The 13,535-nt window shown below is 39.4% G+C and overlaps 1 protein-coding gene across 1 annotated transcript; it reads left to right on the top strand.

The window, feature by feature from the left end:
* The first annotated feature begins 8,225 nt into the window (after window positions 1–8,225).
* RFXAP (regulatory factor X associated protein) lies at window positions 8,226–12,816 on the top strand. The gene is made up of 3 exons (XM_053457779.1): window positions 8,226–8,751; window positions 10,710–10,817; window positions 12,561–12,816. Exons 1-3 carry the CDS (start codon window positions 8,287–8,289, stop codon window positions 12,666–12,668), a joined length of 681 nt encoding a protein of 226 aa, XP_053313754.1. The 5' UTR covers window positions 8,226–8,286; the 3' UTR covers window positions 12,669–12,816.
* The last annotated feature ends 719 nt before the right edge of the window (window positions 12,817–13,535 follow it).

The following is a 13,535-nucleotide window of genomic DNA, read 5'->3' as shown; positions in this document are numbered from 1 at the left end:
TCATTTAATGTCACTAATTTAAACATACCAACATTGATGGAAGACCCATCAGCGTGACGCCAACTTAAACAATCCTAACATCAGCGTGTTTCTGAAATTAATAAATGTATTTGCATTTAACGTGACAGAGCCCTAAGTGGGCCATTTTGAAGGTCGTTTAGGACTGTGATACTAATTATATTTCATGGCTAAAGGTTATGCTCATGGGCCACAGATGTTCTTTCATCAGTTTCTGTTCCAAGATAATGTATTTTTCTAATTATCTGACAATTGCTTTCACTGTCCCTATTCGTAGAAGTTCACCTTCAAGTGATTTAAATATAATTATCTGGCGGGCATCCAACTCTGAAGAGACAAATAAACAAACCCAAATCTCCTCTGAAATCAGTAAATTAAAGATATTCAGTGCAGGATACGGATGTAAAACTTCCTTTTAACTGCTAATTGCTGGAGGGAAAAAATGGCTGGAAAGTGAAAGCGCTGCCTGGAGTCCAGGAAGCTGTTCACAAATTATCCATTGAGTCTGAGCGAAGGCTAATCACATTTCTCAAAATAAAAGGAAGATGGCATTTATCTGTGGATACTTGCTTTAAATAGCTTCTATCTGGGTAGATTGAAAAATTGTAGAAATGCAAAAAACTACACACAAAAACAATATAAAATTCCATTGGAGAGCCAATGTCAAAATATGAGAACAAACTATCCATTCCACTCTAAGAGAGACCTTTAAAACATTAAATGGGACAGCGCAGTCTTTATTTAAAAATGTTCTTGGTCTACCCCAGTCCAAATTGTTATGGTGAGGACAATATTACTGTCAAGTTGTAATCTATTTATGAATCATTATTCATCATATTCCGCAGCACTGTATAATGGGAATTACAATTGTAAGAAGGATTACATAGCAATGTGGGTAAAGTGTATACATACTACAAATACTTATTAGATACCTGTCCAAATTACATGACATCCAAGCATGCATTGATCAGCCTTCTGACACCCAAATTATATAATCACTTTAATTCCTAGTTTTGCTCAGCAAAGTGTAGGCACTGGAACGTTCTCTTTAGAAACAAATAATAACAGATGCTAAGTACTCATCATAAAATTGTAATTGACTTCATGGAAAAATATCAGGTGTATATCTCCAAACATTTATGCATTTTTTCTTGCAGGAATATCTGGTATCATTAAAGATTCAGAGCATAGAAAAAACATTTATTGTGTTCTGTGGGCAGCTATCGAGTCATCGGATTTAAAGCAGAAGGCAACAAATAATTGTGTTATGCCCACCAGCATCAACAGAAGTTTTTTTTTTTTATTTGACAAAGCACAAGGGTTTAATTTGGCATTTCCATTTAAACTGAATGAAAAATAACCGCAAGTGTCTGGATTCGCTAAGATTCTCAAACTTCTACTGGCATTAACATTGTAAAAAAAAATCAGATTAGCATAAAGTAAGATGTAGAAAATAGCAGAAGGCACATTAATATTGATTCTAAATGAGCAAGTCATCCAGAAACCAGATTATTTGCCTTGTGGAAAATCATCGTGATTCCGTATTCCATATTTTAGGTCTCTGGATCTTAAAGCATCTAAAACTGATCGGTTTAGATGAACCTGGATGGGCACACCCAGCAACATACCATCAGAACCTTTGCACCTTGGAACCAAATTCTCGTGCTCACAAGCGTATGTGAAAAATTATAAAATCTAGTAATACTTCCCAGACGACTGCAGCAACCCAAAAAAGACACTGTTCCTCAGGGTGTAGATATACCGAAGCCCAAAGATACTGCACCATTGTAGTCTGCTTTTTTATAGATTCATAATGAAGATAAATAAAAAGATTCTTTTCACTACAAGTTGATGGGTCTGATGCATCTAGACTGTTTGTGATTGCAAACTATATCACACACAGCACTGATTATTGTTTGTACATATTGCACTATTATTATATTATTTTTTCCCTGTATGTATTTGCGCCCCAATCATCTGTATATCTTGGAACCAGCCAGATTAAAAATTGGGTTTATGGTGATCTAGTCTGATCAGCTGAGCATCAACAAGGTTTATACATCTTATAAACCTTGTCATCTAGATCATCTAGATCGTTGATCGCCTCCTAAACGCTTTTAAAACGGGCGTCCGCCGCCATACAAAGTATGGCGGATGCTGACGCCCCGGGGAGGGGCCAGAGATGGCCCCTTTGTGCCGATCATGGCGTTGCTGAATGCCTCGAGGTCGAGGCATTACAGCAACGCCGTTTCGGTGCAGAAAGCGAAAATAGTTCGCTTTCTGCACCCGTTTAAAGACGTGCCGGTCCTGGCACGTCAATTGTCATCAAGGTGTTAAATGTAAGGGAACACAAAGCACCATAGCATTGGGATTTGTGAGACTGAATCTGCCATGCTGTAACTTGAGGTCAGATCTATTGAGACATGGTATAAGTGTTAATTGCTGTTAAATGAGCTGATCTGGATATAGATTTCCAGTATTATTATTTGGGACTAACAGACTTGTGTTGTTAATGATTTGACAAATCTCTTTGATTATCAAATACAATTTTGAAATTGTGTTTGATTTATTTTGGTAGATAACACTGTATTTTAAAATAATGTGTTTATAAATACTACTGCCTCAATCCAATTTATCTTGGCAATAAATGATATGCTTATTGTTCTCTTTGCCACGTAATATCTAATTATCTATCACAAGTAATCCTAAATAATTGAATAGGACATGTTTCTAGAAGGACTGTATTTTCAAGTGAAATACAAAATGTGAAGTAAAAGCTACACTGTTAAAACATATACAAAGGGAAAATTGTTTTGCTTTTGACTTCTTGTATATGAACATATATGATTGCCTTGATATTGAGGCATTACAGCAACGCCTTTGGGAGAAGGAAGCGATCTTAGCTTGCTTTCTACACCCTTTCAAAATCATGACGTGCCAGGCACATCAATGGTCGCCAACGGGATGTTGTGAAGTGCCTGGCGTTTCAATTGTCATCAAGGGGTTAAACTCTCATTGTGTCCCCCTTGCAAATTGGGTTGGTGGCCCCCATACACATGCCCAGAAAGTGCTCATATTGACTTGAAAGGATGTGCTTTCCTGACACTTATTAGCTGCTTCAAGCAGCCAATCAGTGGCGCAAAACATCATTCGACTGTGGGCTGCAGCTTCTCCTTACAGCAACTGATTTTTTTTTAGTAAATAAATATTAAAACTACTTACAAAGTAATTTCATATGCATTCTTTGTTGAGGAGGTAGCCTAGAATGCTTCATTGTCCATTTAAAAGAAAAAAATCTTTTGACTGTCACAGCTAAACTTCATAGTTTAAGTAACTCACGCAAGTTCCATGACATCAAGATGCATTCTGAATAAAGATTCCCCGAATTGACTATGTTCTATTGCAAAATATCTGCAAAGAATGTTCCACAATTCACCACCTACAGTATGTCCACAATCCAAGTCGGGAGATAAATGCCCAGATCCCAAGAGTGGTTACCTTAGCCTAGTCTGCCATGCACCACACATTACAACAAAGGTTATTGATACTGAATGATTAAGCTCATCAAGCAGCATGTGTCTAGACTGGTTTGTTAACCTATTTCCTTCTATAAATCCCAAAGGCCATAAGAACAGCTGCGCCACTTAAGCTCTATAGGCCAGAGAATAAACCTTAGAAAGCCTTGAGTGTGTGCGAGTATGTGTGTGTTCTATACATATGTTTAATCAAAATATATATCCAAAATCCAACATAATCTTCGCATAAGGCTGCATAACAAAGGCTGCAGCTGTATGTTTCATTTAAAGAACTACTAAAGAGAAACGCTGCCTCCTGCAGCTTAATACACCTCATTACATCTACTTTGCTGAACCATGAAGAAAAAAAAACCCATAAACATAAATATGTATATTGTGCTGGAGATTACAAGTGTGACACACAAATAATCACAAAAGTTCAACACACATACTCTCATTGTATATGTATATGACATTGTATATATATATCACATGTTTTTATAAAATATTAATATAGATGCAGATATTGCAGTAATAAGTGGTTTGCAGGATAAAGACATCAGTAAAGACTCTCAACGGATACGAGTATAGTTTGGTGGAGAGGGGAGATGGGATAGAAACATTTAAACACTTAAATGGATTTAACAGAGTACATGAAGGAAGTTATTTCAAAGGGTGAGAAACCAGAGTTCATAATCTAAAACCAAAAAGTCAGAAGTTTAGATAATATAGTTTAATAACATACATTTTTTACTTTACTGAGAGAGTAGTAGATAATGGAACAGTCTCCCCAGAAGATGTGGTAGAGGCTAATGCAATTTAAACATGCATTGAATAGACATAAAGCAATCCTGGATCAAAGACAAGACCAAGGTCTGTTTAAGAAAAACATGGAGACTAGATGGGCCAAATGGTTCTTATCTGCTGTCAAAGTCTAGTCTTAATTCTGCACATTAATTCAGATGATAGCTGTGTGGGGCTTTGCTGATGCTGCACAAGTGTAGAAAGTGCTCCCGTTCATATAAATGAGGGCACTTTCCTGCCACTGATTGCTGCTTCAATTCTCAAGATTCCTCCAACCATGCTGGAGGAGAGCTGCAGCTTCTACCTCACGGTTTATTTTATTTTTTTGCTTCTGAAGAGTGTATGCTAAAGCACTAGAGTACTTAGTAGGTATTATTCCTTAGTAGGGCTGTCAGGGATAGTAAACAATCCATTTAACTGAAGCTGGTTACACTTCAGTGCTGTTTAAATGCCTGAACTTCTGGCTGAGCAGTGTCTTCTGGCAGCGTCAATGCTGTCTCCTCATCTTCTGGCATGTGTAACCCCTGATCTAGGCTTTGTGCCCACAAAGCTGCTTAAAGTCCCTTTAACCAGCACATGTGCCGAGACAGCCAACAATCAGGATATAAGCCCATTTGGCTCTGTTTCTGGAAATCCGGGACTGCTGGCTTCTATAACTTCTTTTCAATACTGTCCACAGATAGGGTTGATCCACTCTAAGAACTGTTACTCCCAACATGCTCAGCAAAAACAGATGATATCTAACAAACCATATATCCCAATTCAAATTATATATATATATATATACCCATATACTGTATATATATATATATATATATATATATATATATATATATATATATTGTAGGTTAGGGTAGAATGTTTACTATAACCGTAGCGAATATATTTTTATTTACATAATTCCATTTACCAAAACATTATCTAATTAATAATTAAAGCTCACAGAAAAAAGAGAGGGAATAAACTGTGAGAGATCACAGAAAGACTGTGGACTCATTCTCTCGCTCTCATTTTTGTGTAAGGAATGTTGGTTAATGATCCTTTATAGTCATCAAGGTTGATATTTTTCCCCCCAAAGCTTACAGACCATACACAATCCTGTCCTGCCCTGACGTCTCTATTTTTTTCTGGGGAGGACTGGCCCTCCTACACAAGGACACTTTGGGGGTACGCCAAAGTTTTCGGGTCATAGCAAGGATTATTCTATTTTTGCTCAAAACCAAGCCAGACTTTAGAGGTACAATTGGAAATCGCTTCGATGGGTTTTTTGCCTTCTTCCGGATCAGCGGCAACCTTTAACTTGATTGACTTTTCTTTTCGACCCTAAATTACTATTTACTTCTTATTCTGGCCAATTTCTTACTCACGCGCTGAAGATGGGCTTCTTATTCGGTCGCCTTCTTTTTCATTGGTGGAAGTTGGCATCTTATTTAGAATTTGTTAAACATATTTCGTTTTAAACCTCCAAGATGACTAAATACTGAAGAATCTTTAACGGCTCCTCCCGTAATAAAAATTCATAAGAGTTTCAGGATAACGTCCCATAATTCCCCTGTAAGAAAATCATCAAATCATACACTGCGTGGCCCTTTACACAAGTACATTTTGCATGAACCAAGCAATAACTTCTACCGTAACATGGCACCAAAATGCCACCCTCAGACCCAATGATGTATCGTGGCCTAGGGCGGCAGGTCCAGGAGGACAAAACCAGGAAGCAGATGTGCCCATTCCTGGCCTATTTATGCAATGGAGGCTCTAGAGGCTTCATTAAAAGCTGCTGCACACCTTTAACCCCTTAACGACAATCCCCGTACATGTACGGGGTTGCCGTGCAACGGGTTAACGACAATGCCCGTACATGTACGGGCTGCCGTTAAATAGCTGCATCGCCGCGATCGCGGCGTTTTCGCCGCGATCGGCGGCTTTGCAGCATCCACGGAAGCCTCACAAGTGAGGCTGACCGTGGATCCGGGGAGGGCAGCCCTCGGCAGCCCTCCCCGGAAGAAAAATGGCCGCCGCCGCACCGATCATCAAAGATCGCGGCGGCGCCCGGCTAAAACAGCTTAGGAAGCGATCTGAATCGCTTCCTAAGCATAAATGGTGTTACTGACATGCCTCCATATCGAGGCATGTCAGTAACACTACCCCCCTACCCCGATCACCTTGTGATTGCTCCGAAGAGCAACCACAAGTGCCATCCTGTAAATGACGTTGCCGTCATTCACAGGATGGCATCAACAATAAATATGAGTTCATAGAGGGTCTATCCAGACCCTCTTGTGAACTCTCGAGCTCCTCCTGCAGGTTGAATGAGTGATGAGTGATTAGTAAAAAAAATTAAAAAAAAATTTAAAAATTTTTTTAAAAAACATTTAAAAAAATGTTTAAAAAAAATAAAAATAATATGGTAACTTATAAAAATCCCCACTGTCACCAAAAAAAAAAAAAAAAATTAATAAGCAAGTCCTAAAATTCTTTATCTACAAAAATTCCAGCATGGAAAGAGTTAAAATATTGGCATTACAAATGCCCATAGGGTGTCTCGTATTAAAAAATGCATGAGTGGATGGGATAAATTGAATTGGCCGGGTTCAAAGGTGTCCCAAATATGGGACATGGGGGCAGTAGGATCAGATGTCTAAATGGCCAAAAAATACACACCTCACAAAGGCGGCCTTTTACCTCCCAAATAACCCAACAAACCCATGCATGTGGGGTATCACTGCGCTCAGGAGATGTTACTGAACACATATTGGGGTGTTGTTTGACAGGGACATATACCAGGAGCGATACATTTTTACCTGAAGTACAACGTGTGTGAAAAAAATACAAAAAAAATGTACTACCATAAAGTTTCACAAAGGCTGGTGGTAAAATTAGTACATGGAAAGGGTTAAATTACCAGCATGTGAAATACCTTGGGGTGTCTAGTTTTTAAAAATATATGACTTGATGGGGTAAATTGCATTGGCCGGCTTCAAAGATACCCGAAATGGCACATGGGGGGAAGAATTACCAGATTTGGAAAAAAAGGTTTTGAAATAGCAAAATGCTACCTGTACTTATTGCCCCATAACGTGCAGAAAAAAGCAAAAAAACATAAAAACACTGGGTATTTCTAAACTCAGGACAAATAGTAGAATCTATTTAGCAGGTTTTTTCATTCGTTTTTGCAGATGAGTAAAAGTTTTTTGTTTAAAAAGTGAGAAAAAGTAATTTTTTAACAAAAAATCCCCATATTTTATCATTTTTTTATAGTAAATTAGATGATATGATAAAATTAATGGTATCTAAAGAAAGCCCTGTTTGTCCTGAAAAAAACAATATATAATATGTGTGGGAGCACGAAATGAGAAAGAAGAAAATCACAGCTAAACAGCAACACCGAAAAATGTTAAAATAGCCATTGTCCCACAATACACTACGAGTAAAAACCCCTATTGTCCTTAAGGGGTTATGACACGGCACTCCGGGACATCTCATAGGTTAACACCACACACCTCATTTTCTTGTACCTGGGATGTCAACCTGAGCAGGTGAGGTGATTGTGGGCACTGCCCTAGGTCAGGCCTACGGTGGCCCCAAGTTACATACATCACCTCTGCATAAATGGCACATTTTGAACATGTAACTAAAGTTTTTCTATCAGAAGATAAGAGACTGTGTAACATGCCAGCTTCGGCATTTCAATAAGACGCTAGCATATGAACCCCAGATCCAGTTACTCAGCTTACAACCAACACGATGTAATATATGTTGATCGCTGGACTCTTATTTATATTGCTTCCATCTCGCACGCGCTCGCAGGCCAATGAAATGAGCTAGTGATGATCATGTGACCAGATATTATGCCGGCAGCGCGCATGCGCCATCTTAGTCTATCGCTAACCGGAAGTAAACAACGACGGCGGGGCTAGAAGATCAGTTCGTTGCCAGGCACCTAACCATGCTGCAACCGGTGACTACTCGGGAAGAGGATGAAGAGGAACCGTCACCAGATTGTGGCAGAGCGGAGTCGGTTGGTCCGCAAAACGAGAAGGAAACAGGAGATGCCAGACGGGAGCAGCAGCAGTATGGTCAGTATCAGGCGGCGGAGGCCGATTCCACCGTCCTCTTTTACACTATGGTGCCCGGGGAGCCGGATGATGAGAACAGCGACTTGCTGGATACCTCCGATCCGCGGGACAGCACGGCTAGTCCGGAGGAGCTTGAGGATGAGGACAATTCTGGTGACAATGACAGTATGGTGACCAAGACGTGCACCTACCAGGGCTGTCAGGAGACCACCAGCCAGGTGGCCAAGCAGAGGAAGCCTTGGATGTGCAAAAAGCATCGCAACAAGATGTACAAAGACAAGTATAAGAACAAGAAGAAAAGCGATCAGGCCATGACCTGCACCAACAAGCTGGAGGTCAGTGTATGGAGGGCAAAGTATGATTGTGTACGGAGGGCTGTTAAGTTAAGCATGTGTCACAATATTAGTGAAGTATGGTGAGCATTATTGGCATTATCAGTGATCACCAGTGATGTCTGTCTGCGATCTGGAGAAAACCTGGCGCTGGCTTATATATATATATATATATATATATATATATATATATATATACATATACATATATATACATATACATATATATACATATACATATATATATATATACATATATATACATATACATATATATATATATATATATATATACATATATATATACATATATATACATATATATATATACATATATACCGTATTTGCTCGATTATAAGATGACCCTGATTATAAGACGACCCCCCAAAATCTAAATATTAATTTAGGAAAAAAACAAAAAGCCTGAATATAAGACTACCCTGTAGGAAAAAAGTTTTACTAGTAAATATTAATTCATGTAAACAATTTTTTCATATTTAATAAAAGCTATGATTGAGAAAAATATATATTTTTTTTATTTCCTTTTATTTGCCAACCTGCCCCCCCCCCAGTTATGCACATCTGCCCCCAAGGTTGCCACTCTGCCCCCAGAAATGCCTTAATCCCCCTTTATTTGCCACTCTGCCCCATGATGTGCCTTTTAACCCTCTATATGCCACTCTGCCTCCAGAAATGTCTTATGCCCTCCTATATGCCACTCTGCCCCATCATACTCTTATCAAACTCCTATCAAGCCAAGGCAGCCAGTACATGCTGGAACCTGGGGATGATAGGAGTTTGAGTACAGCCCCCCTATGCCATGCTACCACCCCCCCCTTACACATCCATGCTATCACACACACACACTCATTCACAAACATTTAAATACTCATTCATTCCATTAATCACACATACACACACACGCTCAAACCCCCCACCCCCTTACCTGAACTGCAGATCTCCCACTCGCAGACTTCTGCAGGGGCCCGGCTGTGCGAGCAACTTCTCTGGCCCCGCCCCCAGAGGAAGGAGGGGGAGGCAGAATTATGTGACACTCTGCTAGCTTCCTGCTGCTAATAGAAGAGACGCTGCTCGGGACCAAAGCACCGGTAAGCAGCCTGGCCCCAGCAGGTGGTCTGAGGTCTAATTAGAAGACGACCTCGATTATAAGACGAGGGGTATTTTTCAGAGCATTTGCGCTGAAAAAAACCTTGTCTTATAATCGAGCAAATACGGTAATATGTGACTGCTAGCTGTTGCATGCTGTTATGTGCTGCACAGTAGACAGTTTAATGTCCCTAACACAAAAATTAAACACTTACCTGACCTAGAAGTTGCAGTCTTGTTGCTGCAACTAACCTCTTTCTATCATTCTTGCTACTAATTGGCTGGTAAAGCAGCCAATAAGTTTTAAGCTCCCATTAAAGTCAATTGCAATGCTTGTTGCGCATGTGAACAGGGGCCTGATTTAACCAGGCCCTCGGTGTCCCCTGTGCCAGCGCTTAAGCTGATTGGCGGGAAGTGTAGTACCTGCGTGGAAACTAGATGGGGTAAAAAACGGAGACTTGACACCCCGCCATGCAAAAGCCACACCATGGAAACTTTAAGAGACCACACCATTGTCAAATGAATTAAAATGTAAACATATATTTTGTGGCTTGTGTATTTTTGTCGTTTGGGTCACTTGACCCAGGACCCTCGTAAATAAATACAAATCAGTGCAATACTCTGCTGAATTATAATTATTCATAGCAGTGCTAAAGCTGGAGTCAGCCTACAAACTCTACCCATAGGCCATAACATGTACATTGATAAAATTTTGCCTTTCTTGGTGTGTGATGATGGAGTACAGAGCTGAGTATGTGTTTTTTGTGTGTGTGTCATTCGCTTTGTTGCACCATTGAATTATACATTGAAAGTTACAAATTCTCAATTTAAATGGTGATTTTCCTTTTTTTCAGGATAATGCAGAGTGTGCAATCTCCCTTACTAAACAAAGAGCAGGCTCTGTGGGCGATCGTCCTCCACGCCCTACCTTGTTGGAACAAGTGTTAAATCAGAAAAGGCTGGTAAGTGTTCTTATTCAAAATGCATGTCCAATGAAACTGTGGTGAAGAAGCAGTACGCAGTACATACAGAGTGATCTCTGATGGAGACCACCTTATGTGCCATATGTTGGATGTTTTAAAGCAGGGATTGACACATTTGGTTTGGATCTCAAAGCCAGCCAAAAAAAAGTTAGGGGCCAGGCCCCCCCCCCCCAATTTTCTGGTGCCTGGGGTTTGTCAAGCCTTGCCATACACTAACATACATTTACACGCTCCACACACCATACAGTAACAGACACACTACATCTTATCCTCACAAACACCAACGCCTTACAGTAACACCCACATGCTAGCACCATACACTAACGCGCATGCTCTAACACTATATGCTGCCATACACTTTCACGCCATTGCCATACTGTAACATTAACAACACTCTCTTATACACATTTGCACACACAGGCTACAACTACACATATATAAAATTACACATAACAATACAGTAGACATACTGACTCAGTATACACACACTCACACTGACTCCAGCACTATACATATACACAGTGACTCTGTATATGTATAGTATACACTACTCCCCCTTCCACCTCACATCTTCTGCCATCGTGCCATGCATTACGTGACCCCGCTGGGAAACTCACGGCACTCGCTAAACCCTGTTCATGATGGCAAACCTGGGCACCACAGGAAGGGATTTCGGGACGACATGGCGACGGGTTTGTCGAGTACTGTTTTAAAGGTACACATAGTTTTACTCCTGAGAGCTGTGGTATGAACTTCTTTTGGACATAAACATCCAGATTTTATGTGAAAAAAAAAGTTTAATCCATACTAGTTATTTATTGTCAGAATGACCATCTTCATGTCTCATAAAACGACTGATCTGAAAGCGCTCATATTTACCTAAACACTGAATTAGATTATGTTGATTTTCAGATTATGAGACCACAGTGAATTTAAATGAATATGTAACTGTGAAGAGAACATAATTAATAATCTGTGAGAACACAACATTACTATAAATATGAAGCCATCTCGCCATTTTGTTCTTCTCAAAGTAATCAAGCCATTTGGGGCAAAAATAAATCTTTAGACCAACTTCATTTGATATGTAGATAATGCTTTAGATAAGGCCAGGCCCGGACTTAATGGGAGTTTCTTTGTTTAACCTTGTCATCCCCTCTGAACTTTTCTTTTAGGAAGTGCTGGCCCTAAATAATGCATAAATGTTTAATTCTCTTCCAAATTCCCGGTTTTGTAAATACGCCTCTCACTCCTATCTTATTAATTCTTGGCTCTGAAGGCTGCAAATGTCTCCGCTAGTTCTACATACAGATTTCTCCAGCCCTGGTTGATGTTGCTGCTGTTTTTTTTTCTCAAACTGATTTTAAGCGAGATACAATGGAATAGTACTATACACTCTTGCAACAGAGATCCCTTCATAGGTTGTCAAATAGAAAAAATACTGAAGTGTAAGATTACTTTGTTTTGGTTGACAAAGGAGTATATTGTGGTTTATTCATTACTCTATAGTGAAAGCGGAACTGAAAATCTTTATGCTATTTATTTATAAGAATTAACCAGATGTGACAGTTAACAGAATTTGAAAACGTTTTTGTAAGTACTACTGTATTTGTCATGACTTAAGCCTACTGTAGTAGTGAAGTTCTCTGCATAATAATTTAATGCTGCTATGTTATTGTTGTATAGATCATTCATTTTCTTGTTATTACTTTTTTTCATCAGGCTCTCTTAAGAAGCCCTGACGTTGTCCAGTTTCTTCAAACGCAACAGCAACTTCTTAGTCGTCAAGCCTTTGAGCAAAGACAGTCTTTTCAAGGGTCTTCACCGTGATCGGGTCCAACTCTGCAATGTGCTGATGATGGGATGGAACTGACTGGTTGGTCCAGAGAGAGACTGTTCATGTCTTGCTCAGTTCATCTCTACTGCTTTCTTTTCTCACATCACTGTCCCTGTTTTTTTTTAACTGAACTACTACATACATGCTTCCATATGTTTTTACAGTCCTTCCTGAAGATGTACCTGAAGAACACATTCTTAGAATGCCAAGGAGTCCTGGACCTTTGCCCCTTTGTGTTTAAATTCAATTGAATCTAGTTCATGCAAAACGGTTCACTTTTTGCATGGATAAAGTAGAATAAGGAAGGGTTCTGTCGTTGTTGTTGTTGTTGTTTTAGTGCTTGTTTTTTATGAAACAAAAGTAATACAAGCAATATTTTTTAAGATGAACAAATTATTAATAACATATTGTTACTAGCAATGTCATCTACAACAGTTGCCATTATTTTAAAGGAATCTATCATACATATTTGTCATTATTTTAAGTACAAGGTTTTTATTTTTAGGAAATATATACATTTTTGTATTGTATGTACTGTATTTGCCCAAGTATAAGACCCACCTTAATTTAACTTTAATATATTACATAAAGTTATTGTACTGGCTGCCTGGGCATGATATGAGTGTGATTGATGTTAGCTGCTAGCAATTGTTAGCAATCGCACTACTATCATGCTCAGGCAGCCAGTACGTGCACATCACTTTCAGCCTCCCTGTGCCCCCTACACACGGATCCATGCTAACACACACACACATTCATTCATTCATTTGCGCCCCAGCCTTACCTGAACTGCAGATCTTCTGCTGCCGCTCACAGACTTCTGTGGGGGCTGCTGTTTCCCCTCTGCCTTGCTGGAACAG

This window comes from Spea bombifrons, chromosome 2 (genome assembly GCF_027358695.1).
Source record: "Spea bombifrons isolate aSpeBom1 chromosome 2, aSpeBom1.2.pri, whole genome shotgun sequence".
Classification (NCBI taxonomy): domain Eukaryota; kingdom Metazoa; phylum Chordata; class Amphibia; order Anura; family Pelobatidae; genus Spea; species Spea bombifrons.
The sequence above is the reverse complement of the archived record's forward strand: the minus strand, read 5'-3'. Positions and strand labels throughout refer to the sequence as shown.

Excerpts from the sequence above, each read along its gene's own strand:
- RFXAP (XM_053457779.1), top strand. The coding sequence starts at position 8,287 with ATGCTGCAACCGGTGACTACTCGGGAAGAGGATGAAGAGGAACCGTCA. Across the intron at positions 8,752-10,709 it reads CCTGCACCAACAAGCTGGAG|GATAATGCAGAGTGTGCAAT; the intron begins GTCAGTGTATGG and ends CCTTTTTTTCAG. Across the intron at positions 10,818-12,560 it reads TGTTAAATCAGAAAAGGCTG|GCTCTCTTAAGAAGCCCTGA; the intron begins GTAAGTGTTCTT and ends TTTTTTCATCAG.